Here is a 27,733-nt window from a genome sequence, read left to right as displayed (position 1 = left end):
CATCTTCCCCACATCTATGTGTTTGTTGCTTAAAGGCATCCATGTGCGTATCAGGAGAGGCCATCTGGGAGGTAGGTGGGTGTGGTCGCCAGCAGGCTTGGGTTTGGTTTGAGCTCGGCCACTGGGGAATTGTGTCCTCCCCTGTAAAGTGGGGCAGTGAATGCCCACCTTGCAGGTTGTTATGAGGGTCTGAGAGAAAATCTGAGTGGTGCCTCAAGTGCTAGGGGCGCCTGATTGGTAGTGACCATTACTGTCACCCTTTACTCAGGCCGTGTAAACAAGGGGCCTGTCACATTCTAACCATGTCTCTTCTCTTCCAGAATCTTGGTCAACATGGACAACAACATCATCCAGCATTACAGCAACCATGTCGCCTTCCTGCTGGACGTGGGGGAGCTGGACGGCAAGGTTCAGATCATCCTCCAGGAGCTGTAGAGCCTGAGCACTGACACCCTCAGTCCTCTTGAAGTAGGCACCAGCCAGGAGCCAGCTGGGAAGGGGCCCCACGCCACACACAACCTCTCCTCATGCCTCAGTGCTGTTACTTGAATGCCTTCCCTGAAGGAAGAGGCCCTCGAGTCACAAACCCTGACATCAAGGCCAGGAAGGGGCCTGGGAGGTGTCCTGATCTGAACCCCCATTATGCTTGAATCTACTCTCTAAACTTCCTGCCAGAGCCTGCCCATCCAGAGACAGTGCCATCTTGGTTAACATGCCCAACAGACCATTTCCGCCTCAAGTGACCCTTCTCTGCAGCCGATCTCCTGCAGGCAGCCGGTCCAGGAGGGGGAAGTGGACCTGCGTCCCCAGGTGGACTTGACTCTTCACCCTATTCTTGATGCTTCCATCCACTTCAGACCAAGGATTTCTCACCCTTTGGTCAGTTAGTTAACTTGAAAACTCTTGATTTTCAGTGCAAATGACTTTTAAAAGACAGTCATGGAGACACTCTCCTCACAGACTTCCCCAGTGCAGGATGGGAATCAGAGCGATCGACGGGAACAAAGTGGCCTCTGTGTGAAAAGACTACCACGCCTGCTCACTGTTACATACATTTCTTATTTACAATTTTCATTTATGTTATATATATATAAGTATATATTGTATATATATATGCAACATTTTATATTTTTCATGGATACATTTTTATCATTTCAAAAAATGTGTATTTCACATTTCTTGGACTTTTTTTAGCTGTTATTCAGTTATACATTTTGTATACTCATATGGTATTTAGTAATAAATTCTACTTATGGATTGCTTCAAATGCTACACTTGTTCCTCTTGTGAAAGTCTTCCAGAAAGAGAGGGTGAAAGTAAGGCTTCTCTTCTCTGTCCTGTGAGCGGTTTGCCTTGGACTTGAAGGATGGTGGGCAGTGCTAGGCCTGGTGAAGCAGAAGGGCCCCCCCGGAAGGCATCAAGTCCTGACGCCCGGCATGGTCCTGGGTGGCCTGTCCTGTGTGGCCCACAGGCTGAACATCATGACCTCGGAATCAGCGATTGTGGAGATGAAGAAGTTCCCGGATGCCCTAACGAGGCCTCATGGTGGGGGGCAGTGCACAGAGCCTGGGGCGGGGGTGGTATCACCTGAGCTCAAGTGCCAGTCCTGTCCCATTGCTCTCCACCGGCTCGCTCCTCCTGGAGCTGGCTCCCAGCAGCTCATGGGAGCCATCGTGCCCAATTCTCCCCAACTCTGCAGCCAGTGACGTCATGTTGCTATGTCGGAGGGAGTGCTTACACCACAGGAATTGACAAATGCTACAAATCAGTGGTTATTTCCCCTAGAGGACAGGTGACAAGTCAGAGCATCCTTCTGTCTGTCCTCCTCCGGCTTACCGGCACTCCACCGTCTCTAGTCCTCAGCTGCTTTGGCTATAAAATGAGGGGTGTGGCCTACCTGAGTCATCGGGTAGCACTCATCTTTAGAGCCCTGGGGTTCACTGGTGGGTCTCAAGGGCCCACATGATGTGGGGGAGAGGCAGGCAGGTGAGCAGCCCTTGGACATCTTCCCCAGACTTCAGTTACGGCAGTTCTGCTTTCCTCCATTTTCGTACTAAGACTTCTCATAAACTTTTGTCTGAACTAAACTTTCAAAAATAGTTTGAAAACCATGGATGTCTCCAAGGGCCTTCCAGCTCTGACAATCAGTCTAGAGTCCTAATTCCCAAGCCTCGGGGCCAGGACTTGGGTCAGGCAAGGGGAGCCCTAAGCCTCAGGTGCAAAAATTAGGAGGCGCCAAGAACCCAGTCACCCTAATGCAACTTTTGTTTGTTTTGTTTTTTAATTAAGGCCAAAAAAACAAAACGAAAACCATGAATGAAGTACCAGACCTTTGAAGCCAGGATCAGTATTACTGGTGTTTGGCCTCAGGCTCCAACTCGGCGTGGCTGGCACGGCTGCAGGGACCCGCGGAGACCCCTGAGTTGCCCTGCCCACTCCGGGCCTTGCCGCCGTGACATCATCCTGAACGTCAGAGCAGGTGGCTGCGTGTGAGGGTGAAATGGCGCTGTGTGTGCAGAGCGGCAGCGCCGCGAGGCACGCCAGGCTGCCAGCAGCTGCTCGTTTCCTTCCAGAGCCCCTGGAAGCAGGAAGACGGCCCTGTTCAACTTCCACTGCCCTGGGATCACCTAGGCAGCTTTTATTCCTCCTGCCCAGACTGTAACCTAGAGCAATTAAATCAGAATTTCTCGAGTTGGGGCCCAGGCCACAGTATTTTAAAGCCCCCCAGGTGACTGCAGTGTGCACTCAAGGCCAAGAACCACTGCTCCAAAGAGGCCGTCCTTACACAAGCCTTGATGTCTTTGTAACCCGCCAGTGTCTGCCTGGACAAACACGCACAGGGAGCTATCGGTGTCAGTGCAGAGCTCAGGATGGGGGCCAGCAGCCTCCAGCAAAGCCACTGGGCCCACTGCTCTCCCCTCCATGCAAAGAGAAGAGGTTTCCAGTGCCCAGGAAGGCCATCGGACATCAGACAGAGCCCTGCGAGGCTTGAGGAAATTCTGCCCTGCCCTCAGAGAAGGTCAGGGATAAAGGGCAGCTCCTGAGCCCAACAGCGGCCACACCAGGATTGTCCTCCAAAGAGTGAAAAGGTGCAAGGAATGAAAGTAAGTCCTTTCCAAACAGGGGTCACTTTAGACAGGCAGCTGGTGGCTGGTGGACACGCCATCCTCTGCCTGTAGGTGGCTTTGCATGGCAGACAGACAGTGAATAGTGAGGGAAGAAAGCGATGGATGAGGAGCGTAGGAGTGAGGGAATGAAAGAATAATGAGATAATGAGGAGAAGGACGGGAAGGAGGAAGGGCGGGAAGGAAGCATAAACAAGTGGACAGGCAGATGGATGAACGGGGAGGGCCAGATGAACAGTTCGACAATTCCGTGTATATACTAGACCCTTGCTGCTCTAAGTGTGGTCCATGGACCAGCAGGGCTGGCACCTCGGAGCTTGTCAGAAATTCACCTAAAACTAATACAACGTTATGTCAATTCTATGTCAATTATATCTCAATTTAAAAAAAAAAAAAGCAAAAGATATGTAGACTCTCAGACCCCACCCAGACCTACAGAATCTTTTAGTGAAGTCTCCAAGTGATTTGCATGCACAATAAAATTTGGAAAACACTTTATTAAACTATCAGCGTATCCTAACCCTAACTAGACACTTTGTAATCCTACCAAGAACTTTAGTAAAGATACCAATGCCCAGACCTGACCTCAGTCAGAGCCATGAGGGTCAGGCCTGGGCAGTCTGTGTCTGTAACAGCTCCTAAAGTGACCCTACTTACAGTTGGGCTTGAGAACCACTGGGCTGGACAGAGCTGTGAGCTGCCGATGACATCTTCAGAGAGGGTAGATACAATCAAGACAGACCCTCTGAGCACAGGACCTCAGCTCCAGCTGTGTCTTCTATGGGACTTGGATTCCAACTGGCCGAGAGCAGCCCTGTCACTCTCTTTCCAGGGTCTCCTCTTTCCTGACCCCATTTGAGCGGCTTCTAGAAAGAAGCCTTCACCTCCGTGCTCAGCCCCGCCGCTGGAGGAGAGTCCTGTCTTGTTCTCCATGCATTCCCACCAGCCCTGCCCACAGGGACTCCAGGCCTGGCTGCTTCCAGCCCAGTGGTCTGCTAAGAACCCCTAGGGTCAGAGGGACCTCAAAACCAAGACCTTGGGGCCTGGCCCCATTGTCAAGAGTCCAAAGTCAAAGAAAGGTACAGCTTCAAGTGTCAGCCTTGAAGGAGTCTTCTAGACCTTCCAGCACCCAAGTGGACAACTGATGGCCATCAGAAGAGTTTCCTTTAGCCTGAACAAAAAAATTTCAATTGAACTATGGTTGCCAAGATCTCCAGTCCAGTGGTTTCACATTTTGAGATCTCCCAGATGCTGCTGAAAACTTTGCAGATGTGGCAGCCGGGAGCTGGCCCTGTGCTAGACACCCCTTTAGGTGGGCAGCGGCCTCAGCTCCCGGACCCCCTCCTGCCTCTTGTGTTTTGTCTCCTGCCTTGCCCTTCCAGCCCGGGAAGTGCTTGACCTTGAGCCCCCAAATTCTGATCCAACTCTTCACCTCAGGGAGAAGCTGAGGACCCAAGCTGAGTGGACGGCAGCACCAGGTGTCACCTGTAATCCAGACCTTGGACGCACTTGGCGCCGGGCTCCAGGCCGCCTCCCAGTCAGTCGTCCCAAAGCGGTGGGGCACTTGTGGGAATCTGAGGTTCACAAAAAGGCCAGCTTTTGTGAGAAGTGAGAACTCAGTTTAATATGACACGTTATTGCATCCTTCTCTCTCCCTCTTCCCCCTCTGCCCGCACCAAAAGCCAATCAGTGACCAGCTCTGGACTAACCTTCTGGGAGGAAAGTCACAGGAGAGACCAAGGGGGAGTGAGGCCCGAGGACGCAGGACTGTCAACAGCTGGGAAAGAGGGATGTGTGGTTAACTCCAGTTCCTCTGGTTCTTTGAGAATCTTTACCTCTTGCTGAGAGGGAATGACTTGGCAGGACAGAAAAGATCCATTGACAATCATGTCAAACTTGAGCAGAAGGTGAGAGGGGACGGAGACCGGACCAGGGAAGGGGACAGGCCGGGTGAAAGTAAGAACCTGCAGGTGCTCTTGAGGCCCGCTGTGTCCAGGGCTCTGGCTCCACCAGGGTCCTGCCCCCGAAACACAGAGCCAATAAACAGATGTGGTGGCCTCTCCAGAAGTGGGGTAATATGCTCCTGTGACCATGGTGACTGGCTACTGCTCTTCTTGAGATGAGAGACAAAAGCCAAGCTGGGGGCAAGGGCCAGGCCAACCCTTCGTGTCCCTGTCACAAGTGCCTCTGGGCCTTCCTGGCTCCTGGAACTCCAGGAGGAGCCTGGAAGTCAAGGCCAGAAGTATGGGAGCGTGCCGGGGCCACGGCCCTGTGCTGTCTGTCCTGTAGTGCTCTCTGGGCCCCTGAGCCCTGGCCCAGCAGAAGGCTTCTAGACAGGGCATCTGCCATGGCTGCCTTCTCCTGGAGTCTGGGCTTCAGGAACCCCTCAGGTCTGGGGGCAGGCACGCAGAAGCAGCCCCGACCGGTGCATGCAAGTAACAGAGGGGCTCGGCCCACTTTTCATTCTGCTCAGGAAACTACTGGAGTCGGTGGGGTGGGGTCCAATCTCCAGGGGGCAGTTCACGACAAGGACAAATGCAGCAGCCCAACTGTAACACCAGGCTTGGTGGCAGAGCTTGCCCCAAGTCATCAGCTGACACACAGGAAATGTGTAGTCTCTGAATGAAACTTCTAGGGCACCCAGGTGGGCAGCTGGGGGCCAGGCTCCCCTTGAGCTTGCGTGAGGTGACTACAGCACTGGGATCCATTTGTTGTCCTCATTGTAGAGAAAGGACAGTTTTCCAGGGAATTCCGGCTTGTATGTGGCTGTAGGGAGAGAGAGATGGCACTGAGAGGAAAAAGGCCAGTTCTCAAGGCCCTGGCGTTCTGTGTCAGAGCCAGCAGGCCTGTGGGGCCCCGTCTGCACCCACTGCGTCTTCCATGTGGGGAGACAGAGAGGAAGAGACTGGCCCAGGGGTCCCGGGGGCCCACCGCTTGAGCTCACCTGTACAAGGGGGTGGAACTAGATGTCTTGAAAGAGCTGCTCTGGGGGAGCCCTGGTTTATTTCATGACGGACACAGCATAAAGGGGAGAGAGCCCGGCCTCTCCCCTGCCACCCGCCCACTGTGGGTCTGTGTGCACCTCGCTCCCTGGGCCTTCCCCCTCTGTAAGGTGGCCCGGCCAGACTAGGGCCACGACCTAAACATTTTGAAGAATATGAACTTTTTTGACAAAAGCTATGGCTCCTTTCCCCAGAAAATAATGTCTGTGTGCTCCAAGCCTGCAGACAATTTCAGGGTCACAGACCCCCTGGAGCCCATCTCTGAGCCTCTTGAACAGTCACAGTCCTCAGTTATAAGTCCCTGGCCTGGAGCATCTCTAAGAGCCCTTTCACCTTAAAAAAAAAAAAAGCAACAAAACTTTCATATTCTGAAAGTCTAAGCTGAGAAGTCTTCTAGATCTACTCTAACCCCCGTAAACTATTTGGCAAACAGCCTATAAATCAGGGGCATCTGATGGTCCAGGAATGACAAACAATTCCAGATTTGGTTTTTACAATCATTTAAAACAATCCTCTGACCTGGGCCGGGCAGGCCTGGCTGGGACGGCGCCGCTGTCCACCGGCTGGTGTTGGACACAAAGGATGCACTCTTGACGAAATGCTTGGGGGGCCCCACACAGTCCACGATCTCATACTGACCAGGGCCCGGAAGAGGCGGCTTCGGAGGCAAAGGCAAAGGCTGGGCAGAGAAGTTCAGGACAGGGTTTCTCCTTCAGAAAAGACAAAATGGGAAGCTATCAGTGTAGTGGGGAAATGGCAAGTTTTCAGACATTGCGAAGACCTGCCCAGAGCCCAGCCATCTGCGAGGACTGGACATGGCACCAGAAGACCTGTTTCCTCTTCCGGCACCACTGCTAGTGAGCCGGGGGGCCCCTGGACCTCAGTCTCCTTCCCAGCACAATGGCAGTCATAATAGTACCACCTCGTAGGCTTGTTGTCAGGGTTAAATGAGATAATACACCTAAAACACAGAAGCCAGGACAGGGCCCAGCACAAAGAGGGAGCTCAGTACTCGCTGTTGTAGACAATGTCGGTGAGCTAATCAGGAATGCCAGGCGGCATTTATGCCATGGGCCAACTCTGATCAATTGGTAGTGCCTGGCTGGAGCTCCATGTAAAGAACTGAGGCCTCACTTGGGCTCTGCAGGGAGAGCACTGGTGATCCGCTTGTGATGTCTGCTGTGGCCAGGAAATGGGAAGAGGCATCCCAAATTCCAAGGATTTGCCATCCCAAGACGAGTAGATCTCTGGAGGCCGCTCAAGCATTGACGTTCCAGAAACTTATTAAATATCTTTCTGGCAAAGCAGGGTGCAGGAGTGGAAAAATACTGGATTTGATGGAAATCAACAGACCTCTGAATGACAGTCACCGCTTCGACAGCAACTGTTTTCAGGTCTGTCTGCCCCTCCTTCAGGGAAGGGGGTCTTTTATGCCTGGTATTAAGAGAATAAGTGAAAGGGAAATAGAACCTGTACTGGAGCTGCGGCTCTGTCACTAGTTCACTCAGGGGCTCAGTCTCCCCATCTGTAAGATGAGGCGATAGACATGATGACCTCTGAGATCCCTTCAGCTGAGACCTCCCATCAGGCCTGGATTCAATCCGCTGGGTTGCCAGGAGCCCTGGGGTTGTTGCGGAGATCACCTGCCTTCCTGCCATGCTCTAGAAGGGCTGCCTGCTTCTGCTTCACACCTGAAGCTCCTTCCAAGGTCTCTCACCAAATGAGAAGATAAACTCCTCAGCTCACTGAACGGCCACAAGAGACTCACCCCAACTTGAAGCCAACCCATCTTAACAGAGGAGGGGACTGGGACTCATGGCCGCTGGAACTCTGATGCCCTTTGGCCAACACCTTCTGAAGTAGAGGTTCTTAAACCCGGAGAGCTAGAGGGGACCTAGAAATGTCTTATCCAATCTCCTTATTTTGCTAAAGAAGGTAGTGCCCAGAGAGAGAAAGTAAGTCCCCCAGTGCCGCAGAGCGGATCAGTGGCAGTGCCAGCACCAGGACTCCAGCCTCGGTGCCCAGCAGCGTGGGGAAGGCATCACGGCAGAGGGGAAATGTGGAGTTTTAGAACCATACAGACCTGAGTCTGAATGCCACTCGGCCAAGTCCCTCGACCTCTCTGTTCCTGCAGCGAGGAGCAGTAACTTTCACTCCTTGTGAGGGAGTTGATGACCCAGCTAAAGGTATGCAAGACGCCTAGCAGGGCCCCAGCAGCACACGGTAAGTGCTCAGTAAAAGTAGTCGTTGCTATTACTACGATCCTTGCAGCACCGCTACCTGCTGCCTGGTCTCAGAGGAGCAATGGTGCCACAGGAAAGGGAGATTAGGGGACCCCTCACCAGAGTTACCTTGAGGCAGGGTGGACACCCCCACTGCCAGGGGAGGGCACTATCGTAAATCTGCTTGAGGTTCACATCTTGGGATGGAGGAACGGCTGGCTTGGATGCTCATATTTAGAATAAAAGTGCCCACAGGAAAAGGAGGGGAAGCTGCCTCCTTTCTTCCCCTCCAGGTAGCATGAAGAACCCGTTATAGTGTGAGATCCACCACTCTCCCCTTGTAAATAAAGCTGGCTTCTCCTTGGTCTGGCTTGTGTCACCCATTCAAACCATTCATCAACAGAAGTTTGATGACTGTGTGACTGGCGTCATTGAGAGACAGGCTTAACTCCTGGAAGTTAGAGCTGGAATAAGCCAACCCGTGTACGAGGTCGCCCCATGGGACTGGAGCTTTGGAGAGTGTCAGCCACATGCCGGGCACTCTGGGGAGTCCCGACTGTTCTGTGCTGAGACACAGAGCCTGGTGCTCCCGAGGGCTCGACAATCGCCTGCTAGTGACAACTTGAAACAGCACAGGCCTCGCCCTCAGGCAGACCTGAGTTTGACTCTCCGCCTCCCCACTCACTCACTAGCGGTGTCTCCTCAGACAAGTCTCCCAACCTCCCTAAGCCTTATTTTCTTCTTCTTTAAAACGGTGGATAATAATACCTGCTGCCCGGGGGTGTTATGATGACTAATGAGTGCTTTACGCGCATCAAAAGTTTTTAAAAACGTGAAATGTTAGAATAGAAGTGAGAGAGACTAATTCTGACGTGGTGAATCCAGAAATCTACCCTAGAAGAGGTAACAGTTGCCCCGAAAGGTATGCAGGAATTCTTCAGGTAGAAAAGGTGGAGAAGGGGGCATTTCCCTGGAGGAAACAGCAGGGGCACAAGCTGTGGGGAGGGACAAGCTGCGGCTCCACATTGCAGGAATCGGGGCCCAGGAGCCAGAGGCTGAGCCTACTGGGCTGCCTGCAACTCTCCTTCCACCCACAATTTCCAGGTGGCTCTCCCGTGTTTCTGACCATCCCCCACCGTCACAGACCCTGAGGAGGAGCTACAGAAAAGCTCCTACCATGGCCTCCCCATCCAGCCCAACCTCCGAGCCCCTGCTCCCAGAAACACCCAGCACGACACTGTCCAGCAACTCCATGCCTTTGTCATGCTGTTCCTCCCGCCAGGAGCACCTACTTTCCCGGCAAACTCAGACTCACTCTCCACTTCCCCTTCCCCGCCTTCCCTTCTCTACTCCATCGCCCTGGTGAGTCTACCGTCATCTGTAAACTCTGCAGTCCTGACCTGTGGGAGAGTTGCAAGAAGACACTAGACAATTTTTATGAGAGCTCTGGGCTCAGGGTAGCTGGCCCCTCGGTACTTTGTAGCCATTCTCCTTTGCACAAAACCCACTAGATTTTCTAGGCTGCTTCTTGCCTGGCTCTTTAAGGGAAAGGATAGTGTCTCCTCCATCTCTGAGGCCCTGGTCCCTATTCCTGAGACATTTGCCTAACTGCAGAGAAAAGCAGAGGGGTAGAAGCGAGTAAGGGAGCCCAGGCCTCTGAACTCCACCTGACAGTTTTCTCAGCATCTAGGGCTGGTCCTTCCATGTCACGGTGGGGCTGGGCCAGTCACAAAGGGCAGGCCGCATCAAACCCAGGGAAGCCACAGTGCATTGTGGCCGGGGCTTTTATGAGCCTCATCGTCCAGTTATAAAAGCCAACCTGGTCCTGCCCCGTGGAAAGAAAACATCTATCAAAAGCTCTAAGTTGGCCACAACTGGATTAAGTGTGTTTGCTGCTTCCAATGTGAGCTGTTTGCAAATCGCCCAAGAATAATGAATGTCTCAAAGGACTCAGCAGGTCACCTGGGGAGGGCACCCGAGACCCTCAGGACACTCCCAGGCACAGATTCACTCTGCCTCGGGGATTCCCAGGGTCGGGAGGGGTAGAGGGGCAATTTTTTCTCATCATTAAAGGGCAGCCGATTGCCTCTGGGGTGGAATGCAGTATCTGTTTAACAGGGTAGCGGGAGACAGATTACAGCTGTTTAGGAAGAAGCATCCCATATCTAATTGAAAATCCCAAGGGAACTTTAGGTGGGTCCAGCACAATTACCCAAATTGGAGCGGGGCCAACAGGGCTTGCATCTTCAGCTCTGGCTGTGACAGGACAGTGTGCCTGTGCAAAACCAGTGGCTTGAAAACTCCAGGAAGCAGATCAAGGGTTAGAAGGATGTCAGTGGGTGGTTCACCTCCTTGCTGGCGTGAGTTGGAAGGCAGCACCTAGGAGGAACTATTTTGATCTCCAAAAGCCCTCACCCTGACGCACCCTGATCCACTGAGTCATCCCTGTGACGGATACTGGAAGCCTAAAGTGAAACCTTGGCTGGTACTTCTCCTCTGAAGACCCCCCTGCAAGCCGATAAACCCTCTTAGCTTTTGAGTCAGCAACGTGGCCATAGCAAAGAGCTACTCTGTGACATGTCCTGGAGCCCAGAGATGGCCAAGGCTCGCGCCCCTCCGACCCCCAGCACAGCATCTGTCCTGCAGGGCCACTCCAGAAACATCAGGTGAGTGTTGAGGACTCGTTCACACATGTCAATAAAAATAAAAGTCGCACACGTCGAAAGCTTACCATTTGCCAGACCTGATGAGTGATGTGGGTTATTCTATCCTTGCAAGCCCATTATAAAGTGGTCTTGCCCCGGTCTTCAGAGGATGGATTCGAATTCCCGGGGAGTTAAGTGACCCCCACTTCTGCTCCCAGGCTCCCAGGCTGGTGACTGGGGGAGGCGGAATTTCGGGCAGCCTTACTTCCTGCGTGAGCTTATACCCCTGCACCACCCGGCCTCTGCAGCCCAGCCGACCCCAACTCAGGAGGCCAGCAGAGGTCAGTAACATGGGACCAGCAGCTCCAATGGGAATTAATGTCTCCCCTGGTTCTTCCTGCAGCCTAAAGAAAACAGAGCCAAAATAGCATTCTTGCAAACTGCAACCCTACCCGAGAGTGGGGAGCTAAGCACTTTTAACCAAGCCTGTGAAACCTGGGCTGCCTGTGCTTCCGAAAAAGAAACCCAGGGATGATTCTCAGGTTCTCCACCACTGCTCCAAGCAGCCCCGAAGATCTGAATATGATTAGACTTGATGTGGACAAAGTCTCAACGTATAGAGGGGGAGGAAACCACACAGACCTTCCCTGGGGACTGAGGACCCCAGGGAGGCCCCCAGGGACTCCTACCCCTCTCCAGGGTCACAGGAAAGGAAACAGAATTTGAATTCGAGAGACTGGGGTCTGGATGCTCCTACCATGTTCGGCTGTGTCTGATCCTTATATTACATCCCTTTCTTCATCATTCCACAGAAACAGAGGGACTAAAATATTTAGAATAACCAACAGCATGCTTCAGTTTAATCACCTTGTTTTTAAACGAAATTACAGAATTCCCAACTTCAGCCTTTCCATGTCAACTCAAAAATACAGAGTTTGGACTTCCTCTGTGGGTCCAGGCTGGCTCCATGTTCACTGCCCCCATGAGCTCTCCTGCCTGGTGAGCAGAGCTGGGGTCACAGAGCGTCTGAAATGGAAAGACCTCCCCTCTTTCCACACATGGAGGAACAAAGGCCCAGAGAGGCGCTGAGAGCAGCCCCAGGCCACAGACCCAGTCAACACAAATGTCCTGCCGTGGAGCCTGGGGTCCCATCAACTCACCAGGGTGAACCCAAGTTTAAGAGACACTGGATTGGCCAGGTCCCTTTACTGCGGGCCTTCTCAGAGCCTTTAATAAGCTCGTGTACACTGCAATGCTCCCAGGGACAGAGGGCTTGTATGCAGTGCTTCCTAGGTTTATTAACCAAGGATCTGTCTTTCACGAAGCATCACAGAGAGCCAGGACACCCCAGACACCCCCAGAAGTGCCTGCACTGCTGCATGGCCCCTGCCAAAAAGATAGCCCTGGAGGATGTGTGTGGCCACGCATCCTTGGGGCCCACACAGTCCAGCATGTTTGATCCAGCACTCTGTTGCAAGCTGCTCTGACTTGCTCTGGAATCGTGCTTGGGTGAGCCTGGCTAACAGTGTGTCTGGTGTTCTGTTTGCCTGAGCACCCCTCAGCCCTAAGCACAGATCCAGCATCCAGGGCCTGACAACTGACAGGTGCAAATGCCAGAAGATGAGAATAGTTCAAACCACTCGTCCAAACGTGAACAAAGGCCGAGTGACACTACTCTGGGGAAGGCATTTAAACACCAAGTGCTCCCCACTCCCCTGGCACCATTTCCTGGAAGAAGCGTCCAGATTTGGGGTAGAGGCTTGGGCCACCAAACCACAGAACGGCAGTATTCTGTATCCTCATGTATCCTCTCTAGGGTATAGAATAAGAGCAGCTGAAATAACAAGAATAATGGCTATTTTCAAGCACTTTCTCATTTAATCCTCACAGAACCCCTGTGAGCTAAGGTTCTTATCTCCACGTAGTAACATGGAAACGGAAGCTTAGGGAGGGGAAGTCTCTGCAAGACACAGAGCTGTGATTCACTCAGGTCTGCTGACTCCTCTCACCCACTCCACTTGTGGGCACTGCAGGGGAAAGGTGGTGTGCGGTCGTGCCTGAAGCCAGCCTGGAGGCACGAAGCCCCTGAACATTTGGAGAGAGCTTGTTCCTGGAGACTTTTCTGCACTAGTCCCCAGCCCTGCAGCCTGTGAAGGCTCAACCTGCAGGACCCAAGAACCAAAGGGCAGAAGGGACTTAGCTGGTGGACTTCATCTGAGGCCTGAATCCTGTCTCCAGGTTCCAAGTTGAACTCCGCAGGCCCACATCTTGCCCCTCTCCCTGGGCTGATGGTCAGAGTGGACCCAGTGATGCCAGACTGCCTGGGCTGCCCAGCCTTCTGACCCACTGTGACTGTGGGCCCAGCCACCTGCCCGACCTCTGGAGGGTCCTGGGTGGCTATACCCCTAGTCCCAGCCCTGCTGGCCGGCCCTCTCAACAGCCAACCCTGCCTGGAGAGGACAATACAGGGCTGAGATCTTACAAAGTGGCAGGACAACCGATCTTGATGGCACTTAGTTCTCGAAGTTCTAGACCCATTTAAGAAACATTAAGTCCATGAGTGTTTGAGCCCCTGAGGGGAGAGTAACATTAAACGTACAGGACCTAAAAAATGGTAACGCAGATCCCTGTCTTCACTGTTAAAATTTGTGTTGAGTCACCATTTGTACCTACTATGTCAAATATATATTTTCAAACTTGAAAGGAACTTTGAGATGAATTATCCCCACTTTACAATTACAGGGGGGTTAGTACAGCACTGATGGTCACATAGCACGAAAACAGCAGAGCTGAGGTGCACATCTGGCAGATCTGACCAAGACAAAAGACTAGGATTTTAGCCTATCAGTACAAAACTATGAGAGCTTACTGCTTCCGTATAGCCTGCCAACCGCCATGGAGATTTTATATTATAAAAATAGAATAATGTCAGCCCCAGGAGGGTACAGCATCCTGGGGGATGTTCTGAGCTTGCTTCCCAGTGGTACCTCAAGTTAGCTGTGAGGACTTAAGCAAACCTCTCGACCTCACCGAAGCCTGGCCTCCTCCTCCATGAAGTAAGAATAATTATTCCCCCCATAGAGTTGTCATGATCATTGAATAAGAGGTCAGGCTTGTGGCACATAGTAGTTGCTCAATAAATATTATGTCAACAAGCATTTATTGAGCACCTGCTGTGTGTCAGCAAGAGCCCCAGGAGAGCAACTCGGCTCGTGTCTCCCAAGGTGAGATACCCTTCCTTTTCTCCCCAGGTTAGGGTCCCTCCCCAGAACCACCTTTCAGAAGAAAGATTAGAATGATCAGGACTCACGGGATGAGAGTCTTTTTTTGAACTTTGGTGTGATCGTTCGGGTTGTAATAACCGGGTCCCGGGCCTGTCGACGTCAGGTTTAATCCACGGCCAGTTTTCGATTTGAAACAAGACATCAATATCTTTGGCGACTGCTTCACAAGAGATTCGTTGACATTATAATGCCCTGAGGAGAAAGAAATGTTAACACAGAATAAAGAACGCTTGTCAAATAAATGAAAAGCAGTGCCTGCGCCTGAGAATGCATTCAATGACTACAAGGCAGTATCACTCCGGGGCCCACACTTTGCCTGCGCATTTTGACCCCGGCTTCCCAGTACTCAGAAATTAAGGAAATCATTCAACGTGGTGGAAAAGCTCTGAGCCTAAAGATGTACACAACCCCAGCAGCTACAGTGTGAGAAAGGATGGATAGCCTAGAAGTCCAAGCACAAGGACACCGGTATGGGAAAAGAGCCCAATCTGGTGGAAGGTCAGCCCGAGGGTGACAAGTGCAAAGACCACAGAGCCACATGGCAGTGTTTTTGAGAATAAAGGTGAGTGAAAAAAGTAAAATAAAGCATAAAAGTCTATACTGTATACACCTTGACACTGATGTACAAATGGATAAAAATAGGTGGGGACCCAGAACAGTGGTAAAAAACTATATTAGGGGTGGCTTTGTGAGTGGGGAAAATATTTCAAGTTTTCTGAACATTGTAAAGTTGATTTTATGTTAAAGAAAATGGACTCTTCCATGACAAAAGAACTGAAAACAACAGCATGGGACATTTTAGCAAGATTTTATTGAAGTGGTGACAACCCATGATGGCAAAGATGAGGGAAAACAGATGTCTCACAGAAGCAGGAGGATAAATGAACCCTGTGCTGAAGGGCAATGTGGTCACAAATATCAAAAACCTTAAATATTTTACATACCTTTTGACTTGGCCATTTCACTTTAGGCAATTTACATAAGGAAATAATCTTGATTGTACACAAGCTGTGAGCTACAAGGATGTTTGCTGCCACTCTACTTACATGAGTCATCAGTTTAAAACAACCTAAATCTCCAACTAGAGGGCATTTGTTCCTTAACTCATGGTATCACTGGACAATGGTATACTATGCATCCATTAAAAAAGGTGTTCTAGGAGGATTTTTAATGTCATTAAAAAAATGTTCCCAATTATATGCTTAAGTTAAAAAAAAAAAAAAGAAAATAGGCGGAGGATACAGCTCAGTGGTAGAGGGTGTGCTTAGTTAGCATCCTTGAAGTCCTGGGTTCACCCAGTGCCTCAATTAAAATAAATAAACAAACCAAATTGCATCCCTGCTCAAAAAAAAAAAAAAAAAAAAGCAACTAAAACAACAACAAAAAACAGCTAAAAATTACAAAAAAATGTAAAAAAAGGAAACAACAGATGGCCCTTTAGCAACATTTATAATATTGATATATAGCTCTCAAATTATCTTTGTTTCTTTTTCACATATATTTTTATTCCCTTTACCAAAAAAAATTTCTTTTAAAGCAATACTTGATTATAAAAAAGCTAAAAAGCAGAAGCAAGGGGGAAAAAGCATTCACGCTCCTGCGGCCCAGAGAGAGCTGGGGTGTGCTCTCCGCTGTGTCTGCTCCCCATCTTTCCTGTGTGCCCTGGACGCGCTCTCACAGTGCAAATTCACCTCTGTAACCCACGTTTTCAGGTGACACTTTAACACAGGCATTTCCCCGTAACAACCTTTTTCTTTAAGGAGAAATAGAGAGGAGGACACTGGGGAGGATCGGGGACTTGTGCTTGGCACGTCCAAACTTTAGAAAATTCAACCAGCCAGAGTGTAAAGGTGGGCATTTTGCTCAGAACTGAAGGTGGATCAGAGCCGGCCCTCAGCCCCTGAGGACCGGCGCCCGGATCAGAGGGGACACAGCGAGGATGCCAATTATTGCTTAACATCTGTTTTTTTCCCCACAGGCAGACCTAGAGGTCAGTGCAGATCGTTTCTCACAGAGGGGCAGATTCCCCAGACTCTGGCTCCTGGCAAGTTTAAGGGACCTGGGGGGAGTCCTGAAGGCACCAGGCATCGAGCTGGAGGCGGGGGTGGGGGCAGAGGAGCTATGGGACCCTGGGCTAGTGACCTGCTTTCTATATATGATTTTTGCCTGTAAAGTGGGGAAATAATAATGATAATAATAGCCCACACTCTCCGAGCACATCCGTGCCATGCAATGCTCCACGGGGCTTTGAGAGTGTTCAGTGAGTGGACAGCCCTGGCCCACAGTAGGAGCTCAGCAGACTCTGGTGCCCACTTCTCCCCTTCCTGCTCTGTTACAAGGGGCTTGGGGCCCCTCAGGACCCAGGAAGGAGCAGCTGCCCATCCAGGGCTCACTGGCAGGACCTCTGGCCCAACCCCCGGGATGCAGGCTTTGTTCTGTATAAACAAATAAGGTGGGGTTTTGCCCATGGTGATGCAAGGCAGGGAGCTTTGGACAGGCTTAGCCTCCTAATCAGGGATGGTTTTGTTATTCAGCTTCAGACTGATCTTCTCAACTTTAATCTGGATTTGCTGAAATCTGACATACGCTGCAATTTTACCCACACCCCCCCTCCAAGAAGTGTGACTGCAGAGGCAAAACTTCCCAGCTCCTTCTCTGGGCTCTGGGATCCAAAGCTCCTCCAGGGTCTTCAGGACCCATCTGGGAAGGTCTCATCTGCCCAGTGCTCCTGGAGTGTGGGCTGCTGCATGACCAGATCTCTCTGGAAACTTGTCACTAAGGCTGGTGCGGGCAGGAGGTGTGAGGGCACAGGACAGTACACCACCGCTCCCCAGCCCAGCAGGGAAAACATTTGCAGGCAAGCCCTTGGGTGTTCCCGAATCCTGGAGGCTTTGGAAGTCACGCTGGGATGATGGGGGTAAGAGCTCCTCAGTCAGACACCTCTGACCTTAGGCCTGCCATTTATTAGCTGTGTGATGTTCAGCAAGTCACTTCAACTCTCTGAGTCTCCATTTCCCTACCTGAAACACAGAACTGAGAGTATGGCCCTATGAAGACAGATGTGTGAGGTCTGCATGGAAAAACTTAGCTCTGAGTAGGCGCTCAGTAAACAGAACTATTTCCCATCATTTGATGACGTATGATGAAGTTGCCTTTAGGCAAGGGAGGAGAGGAAAATTGCACAAAGGAATATTACAAGGTGTGCAATAATCTTTGAAATGGTGTCTAAGGATCAGGACAGATCGCCTCCCCCACCTCCCCCGCTTCCCCAGCCTCCCCCGCCTCCCACGGAGTCTGTGATGGTGTATACACTTGTGTGCACTTCTAGCATGAGAAGCCACCTCCCCACCTGGCTGCCCAAAGCAGGTGTGCCCGGTCTGAAAGGGAGGTCAACATGTTAGGCATACAACTCCTGCCTGCATCTCCTCTTCCCCCAAAGCCTAACTCCTTTCAAAGAGACTCCCCGTTGAGGGAATGGGGGCCCCGCAGATCAGATCTGGCACATGAACCCTTAGGTCAAGGCCAGCGCAGGGCAGCTGCTTACCTGGGGCAGGCCCTTTTTCAGTAATGGTGAAAAGTCCTCTCTGGGTTTTGGACATGAACCCGGCTCGGGCACAGACATTGTTTGTCTGCTTGCAGCAAGAGACAGAGGCCTGCGGGGAGAAAATAAACACACTGTGTGTGAAGCCTTCCCTTTCTTTGACCTTGTTGTTGTGCCTGGATGAGGGGCACCTGGGGGTAAAAATCAAATTTAAACCCATCCTCAGAAAATAAGCAGATATGAGCGGAACAGGTCACACCAGCTGTGCGTTCACCACCACCCCAGGAGTAGAGGGCAGTGAGTTTGTCACCACCACCAAGGGTCTAGGGGCCCAGAAAGCACAGAGGATGCTGCCCAGACAGCTGGTAGACCCAGCTGGGGATCTTACTCAAATGGTTTAATTTCTCTGAAATTGAGTTTTCTCATCTGTAAAATGGCTCGGATACGCCCTGCTGTAGTTGCTGCGGAGTGTTGTTGGGGTGGGGTTCGGGGGACAGGCGGTTGACACAAATCATCTGTGGGAAAGCGGTTTTTTTTAAATGTGTGTCATGCTACATATGAGAATTAGTTTTTCTTTTCTTTTTTTCTTTCTTTCTTTCTTTCTTTCTTTTTTTTTTTTTTTACAATTTTTATTCTTTTCAGAATACTTAGTCCTCCATATACCCACCCTAATTCCTCACTGCTCAAACAGTCCTACCCACGCAGGATTTGAGCTATACAAAGAAACTGTGTAATTTAAGATTATGATCGGGTCTGTAAGCACTATCTTGTCTTGACTTTTCTGATTGACCCGGGCAATATGCATTTGAGAGTGTCCAGTGTGTTCAGAGCTCTAAAAATAATTTTTTGGGGAAAAAAAAGAACTCTGAGATCATCCTTATGTTACACATGAATCATAAATATTTTAAATGCCAATTTGCAGTCAGTTTCCTGTATTCATTAGATAAAAGATGCAATAAAAATCGTGCCTGCAATGGCTGGGGATATTTACTGAATGAGTGAAACTATTTGCTGGGGCCAGGATGGTTTGATTTTCTGTGATACTCCTTTGTCAAAAAAAAGTTTCTCGAGAAATGCAGATGGCATTTTGATTTTGTGTTGACAAAGGCGGAGGAATTTAACTTTTCCCAGGGTCCTAATGGCCAGACTGCATGCAGAGAGGGCAAACAAAAAGATCAGATGGAACGGGCTAATTACTGGACACAGGGAGAGGAGCCAGGATGCCGGAGAGGAGGTAATAACACGGTAGCAAGGGAAGGGCCTCGAACAGAGCAGTGGCGGAATCACGGTAAGCAAAGGCACAGAGGCCCTGACAGCCCTCAAAGCAGTGTGGCTAACAGGATTACCGCATTTCTGCTCCTTGCCAGTTGACTCAACCTTTGTTCTCCGGGTCTGAAAAAAGCCTCCTGTAGACAAAACACCACTTCAGCTTTATTCCTCACCCAGACAGAAAAGCAACTGAAAAGGGGGACATTTTTGTATACACTGAGTGTGTGTCACTGGGTGATCTCAACATTAGACTAAGAAAATAGCTCCACTGGCAGACTGAAAAAGAATGGAAACACATTTATTGTATAGCCAGGGGAAAAAATAAATTCCCAGGTACAATTAAGTAGCAAACACACCTGTACTGTGGACAGCATGACCCCAATACTGAGGGAAGGACCAAGGCGGGAAGAGAATATGAACAAAACTGCCCCTGGTTTTTGATGGTGGTTTGCTTTGGGGAGCAGAATTATTAGTTTCTGGTTCATGAATTTCTACAATGCTTGTTTTTATTTTATGATGAGCGTGTATTATTTTCAGAGCCACATTAGGACAATAATGAACAAAAAAAAAACGCAAACTAAAATTGATCTGTTGGGGAACTTCGTTCAACATCTTGTAACAACCTATAATGAAAAAGAGCATGAAGAAGAATATATACGTGTATAACTGAATTACTATGTTGTACACCAGAAACTAACACAGCACTGTAAACCAACTAAACGCCAATAAAATGAAAGAAAGAAAGAAAGAAAGAAAGAAAGAAAGAAAGAAAGAAAGAAAGAAAAAAGAAAAGAAAAGAGAAGAAAAGAAAAGAAAAGAAAGAGGAAGGAAGGAAAGAAGGAAGAAGGGAGAAAGGGAGGGAGGGAGGGAGGGAAAGAAAATTGATCTGTTGGCAGAAGGAGAGTTCTGACTCGGGAAATGGTCATTGCTAGATTAACAAAGAAAGTTCTCCCTCTGAAGTCATAAACATTTACTGCATGCTTACTGCACACCAGCCTTGAGCCAGGCATTGGAGATATGGAGCTGCCTACCTCATTTATTATCTACATTAACACCATGGAGTAGATATATAGCCCCATCTTACAGATCAGTAAACTGAGTCCTGAAAGGTTAAGAGACATGCCCAAAGCCACACACTTAGAAAGTGGCAGAGCTGAGATCTGAACCTGAGTCCATCCCTTAAGCATTAACCATACCGTTCTGCCTCAGTGACCACAAAGTGATGGGAACTGGCGAAGTGCTACACTTAAAAAAAAATTCTCTGATATGATTTTCCCTGTAAGAATCTAAAAAGTAAATGAATAGTGTCTGCAGATAAAGTATTAAATAATACACTCATTGTTACAGATGAGAACACTGTCCTGGAAAGGTTATGTGATAGGAGTGATTACAATAAGCACTGTCCGGGGCAGCGGTCTTCCCACTGCTCCATGCTGACTTCTCGGTTGCACACATTTCCCTCTGGGTTCTGCAAATTCCCTAAGAGACTCCTGCACAGCCTCAGGTAGCCACCGGGTACTCAGCAAATGCTAACTGGTGCACCCATTGCATTAAAATGCTATTTCCCAGAGCTCCCCACTTCTTTTCTATTTTAGTAAACCATCCATTTAATATATATCTAGCAAGTATATACAGTGTTCTTACATTGTAATGGTTTGGTGCGGGAGTTTCAAATTTGAGAAATTTCTCGAAGCTTGGCAACTGGAACATGCTGGAACAGGAATTACTGAAGTCTTTCTTCGAAGCGAAACGTGACGGGATAGTGTATGCATTAGCTGCAGGGTATTTAGAAACGATGGTGTCCATTCGGGCTCGCTGTGAGAAGAGAGTCAAAGGAATCGGCATTGTCACATAATCTGGTGGCTCTAAAGGACAGATGTCAAAAAGACAGTGCCCAGCACCAGGTCTAAAAACATTTTATAAAAGGGGAAACTCTGGCAGCTAACAATGATAAAGTGACCTTGGGCTTTGAGGATTTGCTCTTAGAAAATGCAAGCTCAGACCTGTGTTAACTTCTGTAAACTAACTCAAATTATTCATCCTATGTTTCGGACTTGGCAAAAATAATTTTGCCATAAAAGCATTTCCACCCAATCCCGTTTCAGTCCACTTACACTTGACTCATCAGCTGTTGGGTGATTTATATGATGGGAAGCCGTAGACTTTCTTCTTCCAACCTTGATTTTCTTTTGAGTGAAACCTCACTTTTTGTTTCTAAGGTTAAATAATCTGAATTCCCTAAGTAACAAGTTTGCTTCTAACGTCTTAAAGGTAAAAGGCTCCTAGGCTTGCCGCCCACCCACGCCCCCAACCCCCCCAAATCACTGATTTCAGAAAACCCCACAATATTTTTGCTGTTTCAATGGAACCAATCCTACTCTTTCCGATAAGCCATGATAAAATATTTTCAGTTAAACCCACACACATACACACACACACAGAATCAATGTTTGCCAGGTGAGAAAGGACAAAAGCCATAAACACTAGTGATAACATCACCTTACCCTGGGATAGTATGGCAAGTATTGAGGTCTGATAAAACAAAATTTTTTTTTCATTATTTTATGGTTGAGAACATTGCCTTGGGTTTCCTCTGCTGGGCAAGGGTCAGTAACAACATAAGCACCGGAGGTGGGGGAGGCTGGGGGAAGGCACTGGTGCCCACGCCTGGTTTACGGGCCACCAGGGGTACGTGGGTGGATGTGCCACCAGAAGCAGGCGTATTCTTGTCCAGAATCTCAGCTGTTCAGAGTCTCACCCGGGTTCGAGTCCCAGCTCTGCCTCTTCCTCCTAATTGTAAGGACTCATCGATGTTCCCAGAAGTGACATCACCCGAGCCTTGGACTCACTTTACCTATTCATTTGGGCCAACAGTTAACCAAGTACTCTCCACGGGTTGTTGCAATGAATCCTCATGACAGCTCGGGGGGAGTGGATACTGTGATCATCCCCCCTTTACAGATGAAGACACTGTATTTCTTCAGCTAGCTTCCAACATTCTCACCAGGCCATCGGCGTCCCCGATATGCCTCGGGTCAGACATACCATGAGAAAGAGGAATGGGCCCAGGGGAGTCACGGGCAGCGTGCTTTCATTTACAAGATGAGCTGCCAATAAACAGCTTGGGGAGGTTTTAGCTCAGGAAGAATCACTGCCCGAAAGCCCCAATGCCTGACGGTGTAGGCACACCTCTACTCCCTCCTTTTAACTTCCATGAAGCAGGGTGGCGAGGTCAGCCCTTCCTAGGTACTGCTGTTTGTAGCGTGTCTATCCTGAGCCACCCAACAGAGTGGGTAGGCGTGTTTTTCCAAAGTGCTATTTCCTAAAGCATGTTCTTGGCATTCCAGTCCTATGAGATAGGGTGTGTTGGTGGTAGCGGCAGCAGGCAGAGAGTTCCAGGGCCAAATACACGTTGGTGTAGTAAATACTCTGAGAAGGTCTGAATTAAAGAAACCTGTCTATTTGTGTTTAAACAGACTTTCCCAATCTTCCTCCATCATAGAATCTTTCTTGGTTTAGAATACCTATTAACATACTCTTTGGGAAAAATGGTTCTAAAAAATTCCCATTTGAGGCAAAGATTCAAAAAGCATCATAATAGAATTGGTCTCAGCATCTAGCTAAAGTGAGCCTCACCCACCAACCCTCCGGCCCCTTTCTTTTAATTGCCAGGACTATGGTCCCCAATCTGGCCACATGCTGGCATTTATGAACCTCTCTCCAGCACATCCTAACTCTTCCTGAACCACTCCTGCTACCGTGCAAATATAGAGATGCCATAAGTCTCCCCCGACCTGCCTCATTTAATTTCCAAGTCAGCCCTCTGAATAATTCTGGAGCAAAGCCTTGGAATACAGAAGCTCTTCAGTTTATTTGGACTTAGACAGATGACAAGTCCTCTCAAAAGCTTGGGTACATTTGTTCCAACAGTCTTCAGGAAGCTTCTAAAATATATCAACCCACAGAGTTTTTTGGTCAGCCTCACCCAGAGTCACAGTGCTCCTGGCCTCCAGTGTCAGTAAGCAGGGCTATTTTTAATTCTCTCGGTGTCCTGGGATCCAGAAACAGGAGGTGCTGAACATGAAAGTCACCAAAAGAAGGGGTGGAGGAATTAAACTCCAATCTAGTTCAGAAAGGAATAAGGCGAGTGGGGCCAGGGGTCTCTGGATGGATCTCCACCAACCGCGGAAGGCCCTGCTCAAAGATACAGGAACTTAAGTGTTCATACAGGGAACAATGTTCAATATCTCAGGGAACTATGTTCAGTATCTTGTAATAACCTTTAATGAAAAAGAATATAAAAACGAATATATGCATGTAGATGCATGACTGGGAAATTGGGCTGTACACCAGAAATGGACACGTTATAACTGACTGTACTTCAATTTAAAAAATAATAAAATAAAATAAAATAAAAAATTAAGTGTTTATAAGTGTAAATACAAATTCCCATATCTGTCACGTCAGGGAGAGAAAGCCTGAACAACTCAGTGTCTGCCTTCTCTGGGGTTTGGTCTGAAGTTTACAAAGACCTGAAGACTGATTAGATCTTGTCACATACACACATCTTCCCTTGGGCTCCTTCTCCTCCAGACAGCCCGGCCTGATCCATTTGGAAAGTTACTGCACCTAAAACCTAGCAGGCAATTAATTGATGGTGTGCTCTGACTCAGTGCCTCCTTTGGCACCAGGCGGGAATGGGCGGTGCCACTATTTGGCAAAGATGTTCTAGAAGAGAAAACCAAGGTGTTGCAGGAAGTATTGCTTGTGACTCAGGTGGTAACAATCATAACATTTAACATGTTTATAATGCTCTGCAGTTTCAAAGAGTATTTCCCTCATTGCAACGTTAATTTGCCCAGCGCCTCCAGGGAGTCTCCACCATATGAGGCAACTAGGACACAGAGGGTGACGTGCTTGAGGTCACATCAAGAACCCACAGCTGAGTCAGGATCGGGTCTTAAGTCTTGGCTCCTGTGCCAGGCCGTGGTGAGACGGCACTTCTTTTGCCCATGTTTCTGAGTCTCTGTACTCGTAGGGCTTGGAGCAGAAGCAGAGGTAGAGGCGTGGTGGTTCTGTGGACTCACAGGGGGCTTGCGCGGCCCCAGCGTCTTTGCTAATGGGGAATTAACTCCAAAGTCGGTTTGCTCCTCGAGTATTCAACTTTGCCAAGCTCAAATTCCAATAAGTGGCTGCCTTCAGTGTGTCTTAAATGGTCTCTTTGTGTGGTTTAAAAAAAAATCAACTCCAGGGTCAGGCATCATAATACATTTTTACAAGAGATTATTATAACTTTTAAAGGGACAGGCAGCACGTGTTTTGCTGATGCCGGAGCTTGGGTTTGCTTTCCTTTTCACTCTCCCGTCTCAGCTAGCCTTACCCTACTTTGACCTTTTTCCCTTGTTGTATCTATTTTTCTCGCCCATTGATAAATGTTCAAATAGAGACTATCCTTGCCCGGGTCTGGTCAGGGACGTTGGCACTTGGTTTAGCTACTTGATGGTTAGAGCCTTCCACAGAGACAAAGCCCCATATTTTACAAAGAAGAGAAATGAGGAGGAGAGGGATATTTCTAAATGTCCAGCCTGCTGCCTGCTTTCTTTTTGGGCCTATCAGATTTCTCCATGATGAATAATCCAATTAGACTAAGGAAGGAAAAAGTCATATTAGGGCAAGATGTATAATAATAGCATTTTCCTATGCCTGAAACTCTGAGGAAAGCATTTGCTAGTTCATTCCATGAGGACAAAACTGGTTTTGGATGATCAGGTCCTGAATATTTTTCTCACTTCTCTTCCCACTCCGGCAATGCGTCGCAGTGGAAAACATTACTTAAAGAAATAGGCTCCAATTTACCTGCATGAAATCTGAGGAAGCAGTTACTCTCCTAATTGGAACCATGGGCCTTTGGGGAGAAGGGACTGGATGTCCAACATATGATTATGCAACGAATGAAGGAAAGTACTGGGCAGTTAATGCCCTCATTGGGAGAAGGGGATCTCACCATGGAGGGGAAAGTGCACGTCCCTTTCTTAGACAACGAGACACTGTCGAACACTGGGGATTGGTGAGTGACGTTGTAGGATCCAGGACCTGGGATGCCATCCTGAAAGGGAAGAGAAACATGGTGTCATCGGGATACTTTCAATTCCGTGGTGCTTTTCTGCAAGCTTTACATCCATTAACGCTAAGCCTTACTGTCATCCTCTGAGACAGGCACCACTGCCACTTCCCGGCTGACAGCTGGCTCCACCATTTCCTGACCTGCCCAGACACCATTTCGGTTAACAAGCGCTGGGGCTGGGATTCCAACCCGAGTTTGAGACCCCCAAAGCCCTTGCTCTTTCCACCATGGTGTACTGCATTCTAGAAGAACTGGTTAAAGAAATGAGCACAAAATGGGGTCCTGAGCATGGCGGATGTGCGGGTCAGCGTGTGTTGACTGGGTACGCCAAACCCACGGCAAGGGAAGGGTGACCGATTTCACGCTAACCACACCCCACCTGACTCAGCTTCCTCCTCAGCCTTTCAGAAGAGAAACCAGGGAGTGTTTGTTTATAAAGCAAAATGAAACAAAAACAACCTTCATCCCAAACAAGAACATTTCTAACTCTCAGACAAAGAGAGGCAGGCTCATGGGGCTCAAGTGCTAAGTGATGCAGGTATGTTAGGGAGGAACAAACAAAAGCTTGGTTTCTAAGCTCATTTCTGCTGTTGCAGGTAATCGGGCTTGCATCTCATTTCCCATGCTAGTCACCAGGGGGAGGTAAATGTTGACAGAGGTTGGCCAAGCAAGTGGCGTGAAATGATAAGGATGCTCCACTGTCTCCAGAGTTTCCAGAGTTTACTGGGTGCCTGGTTGGTGCCAGGAGCTTTTCAAAGGTTGTCTCATGCTATTTCCCCGGTAAGGAAGGGATGTCCCCATTTTATAGATGGAGACACTGGGGCACACGAAGATGAATTTTCCCAAAGCCCAGCTGCTGTAAGTGGCAGCACCTGAGTTCAGTAGCACGTGATGATGTACACAAGCCTCGCAGTAAGTGGGAGTATTACCAGGTCCATTTTAAGGAAAGTGGGTCCACAGCTAGTGGGGGAGAGCAGATTTGAACCCAGGCTGCCTGACTCATGAGCTTGCTAACTCCAACATCTGCCATCCAGGGTCCCATCTCCACCATCCCTACTACCACCCTCAGAGCAGAAAGAAAGCTTAAAGCACCATCAGGGCCTTCAAGGACTCTTCAGTCTGGCCCAAGCAGAACTTTCCTTTGTGGAGGGGAGAGCTGATTCACCCAGCAGATCACCACCTGCGCTCGACATCCAACTCAGTTTTCTGAGCCACTGGAGGGAGATGTCCAGCTGTGGAGAATTCAAGCTTTCTCCTGAAACTGCTAGAGGAGTGGATGGCTCTCCAGGAAGGCAATAAACATCCAACCTTTCACCTTTGGGATAACAGTTCACGTGACTAATGGTTCCCGACGTTGATGAGTTCAGCCTCTCAGCCTATCCCAGGGAGCAAGAATCCAGGTCACAGCTGCTGTGAACTCAGCCAGCCCTCGGCTTCTTGGCCAAGACCACCTCAGAAAGCAAAAACCAAATAAACAAACCAAAAAAAACAAAACAAAACAAAAACAAGGTGGGGGGTTGTTGTGGGGAGGGAGAAGGGAAGAGAACTGTTTATTTGAGCTCTGCTGACTGCCTGCTGAGTTTGCTCTGGGCTGCGGCTAACCCTGTTGTCCCCTGTGCCTGCCTCACAGAGTGAGGATCAAATAAATCAGTACATGTCCCACCAGCCTCATCATGACTTGCCTTCGAGTTGTTACAACAGCCTCAATGGAGCCAGGACCCCCCCTTGGGGGTTGAAGACCTTAAGAGTGGGATCGAGCAAGAGCTGACTGACTGCTCTGTTCACATCCCCCACCCAACACACATCTGGGCAACATTTGGCTGAAATGCACTTTGAGAGCTCTTCTGAAGGATCAAAGTCCCAAACAGGCGGCCTCTGCATGTGCCAAGGATGGGTCACAGATCAACGTTCACTTGACCCTGGGATAGGTTTAGAGAGGTAACGAAGAGGAGGGGAAGAGGCAGAGCAGGGTATTTACCTCCTCACCCCAGACATCTCCTTAGGTAATGGGAGGCCCTAACGTCCCACAGCCTGGAGCCAGTCACATCTGCACACAGCCTGGATTTGCTAGTCCTGATTCCATAGATTTTGTCCAATTAATACTTTCAGGTTTGTTAAACCATTTGCAGGTTGGAAAATGAATTCTCTGCTGGGTCATTGGCTAAAGCCCAAACTCAAGCTGCCTTTTGACTCTGCGGGGATATTCCTTTGGTCTATTTTGGGGGTGGTTAGCTAGTGTTCTTGGGAGTGCACAAGATGAACGAAAACTAGGAGTTTGCTGAAGGGCTAGAGGTATATGACAGAGGAGGACACGCCTGAGGCAGAAGCAGAGCCCTGCCCCGTGGTTAACTCACTGGCAAAACCACACAGGAATCTGGGGCTCCTGAGGGAACCATTTCCTTTTACAAGTGCCTCTGGTCTTAGGGCCTCAAGACAATGTGCCCATCCACCCTGCTGACTTTATTGAAGGTTACAAAGCCTTTTCTCAGGCTGTTGGGGCCAAAGTGGTGAGAAGAGCATG

General features: G+C 49.2%; 2 protein-coding genes across 11 annotated transcripts in view; one reads left to right on the top strand and one right to left on the bottom strand.

Moving 5' to 3' along the window:
• Window positions 1-1,272, top strand: part of GRHL3 (grainyhead like transcription factor 3) — a 34,053-nt gene extending 32,781 nt beyond the window's left edge. For all 6 annotated transcript variants that reach the window (XM_006196778.4, XM_072975110.1, XM_072975112.1 and 3 more), the window contains one exon: window positions 321-1,272. In XM_006196778.4, the coding sequence (XP_006196840.1) occupies window positions 321-435 (115 nt within the window). In that variant the 3' untranslated portion in view covers window positions 436-1,272. The remainder of the gene's footprint in view (window positions 1-320) is intronic.
• A 2,330-nt stretch (window positions 1,273-3,602) lies between these two features.
• STPG1 (sperm tail PG-rich repeat containing 1) overlaps window positions 3,603-27,733 on the bottom strand; it is a 42,825-nt gene continuing 18,694 nt past the window's right edge. For 3 of the 5 annotated variants that reach the window (XM_072975105.1, XM_072975107.1, XM_072975106.1), the window contains 6 exons: window positions 25,093-25,194; window positions 20,733-20,903; window positions 17,823-17,931; window positions 14,305-14,470; window positions 6,647-6,837; window positions 3,603-5,891 (listed from right to left, as the gene is read on the bottom strand). In XM_072975105.1, coding sequence (XP_072831206.1) covers window positions 5,815-5,891; window positions 6,647-6,837; window positions 14,305-14,470; window positions 17,823-17,931; window positions 20,733-20,903; window positions 25,093-25,194 — 816 coding nt within the window. In that variant the 3' untranslated portion in view covers window positions 3,603-5,814. The remainder of the gene's footprint in view (window positions 5,892-6,646; window positions 6,838-14,304; window positions 14,471-17,822; window positions 17,932-20,732; window positions 20,904-25,092; window positions 25,195-27,733) is intronic. The other 2 variants (XR_012079400.1, XR_012079401.1) reach the window with 2 other exon arrangements.

The sequence above is a fragment of the Vicugna pacos genome, chromosome 13 (assembly GCF_048564905.1).
Source record: "Vicugna pacos chromosome 13, VicPac4, whole genome shotgun sequence".
NCBI lineage: Eukaryota > Metazoa > Chordata > Mammalia > Artiodactyla > Camelidae > Vicugna > Vicugna pacos.
This window is presented reverse-complemented; position numbering and strand designations above follow the sequence as displayed.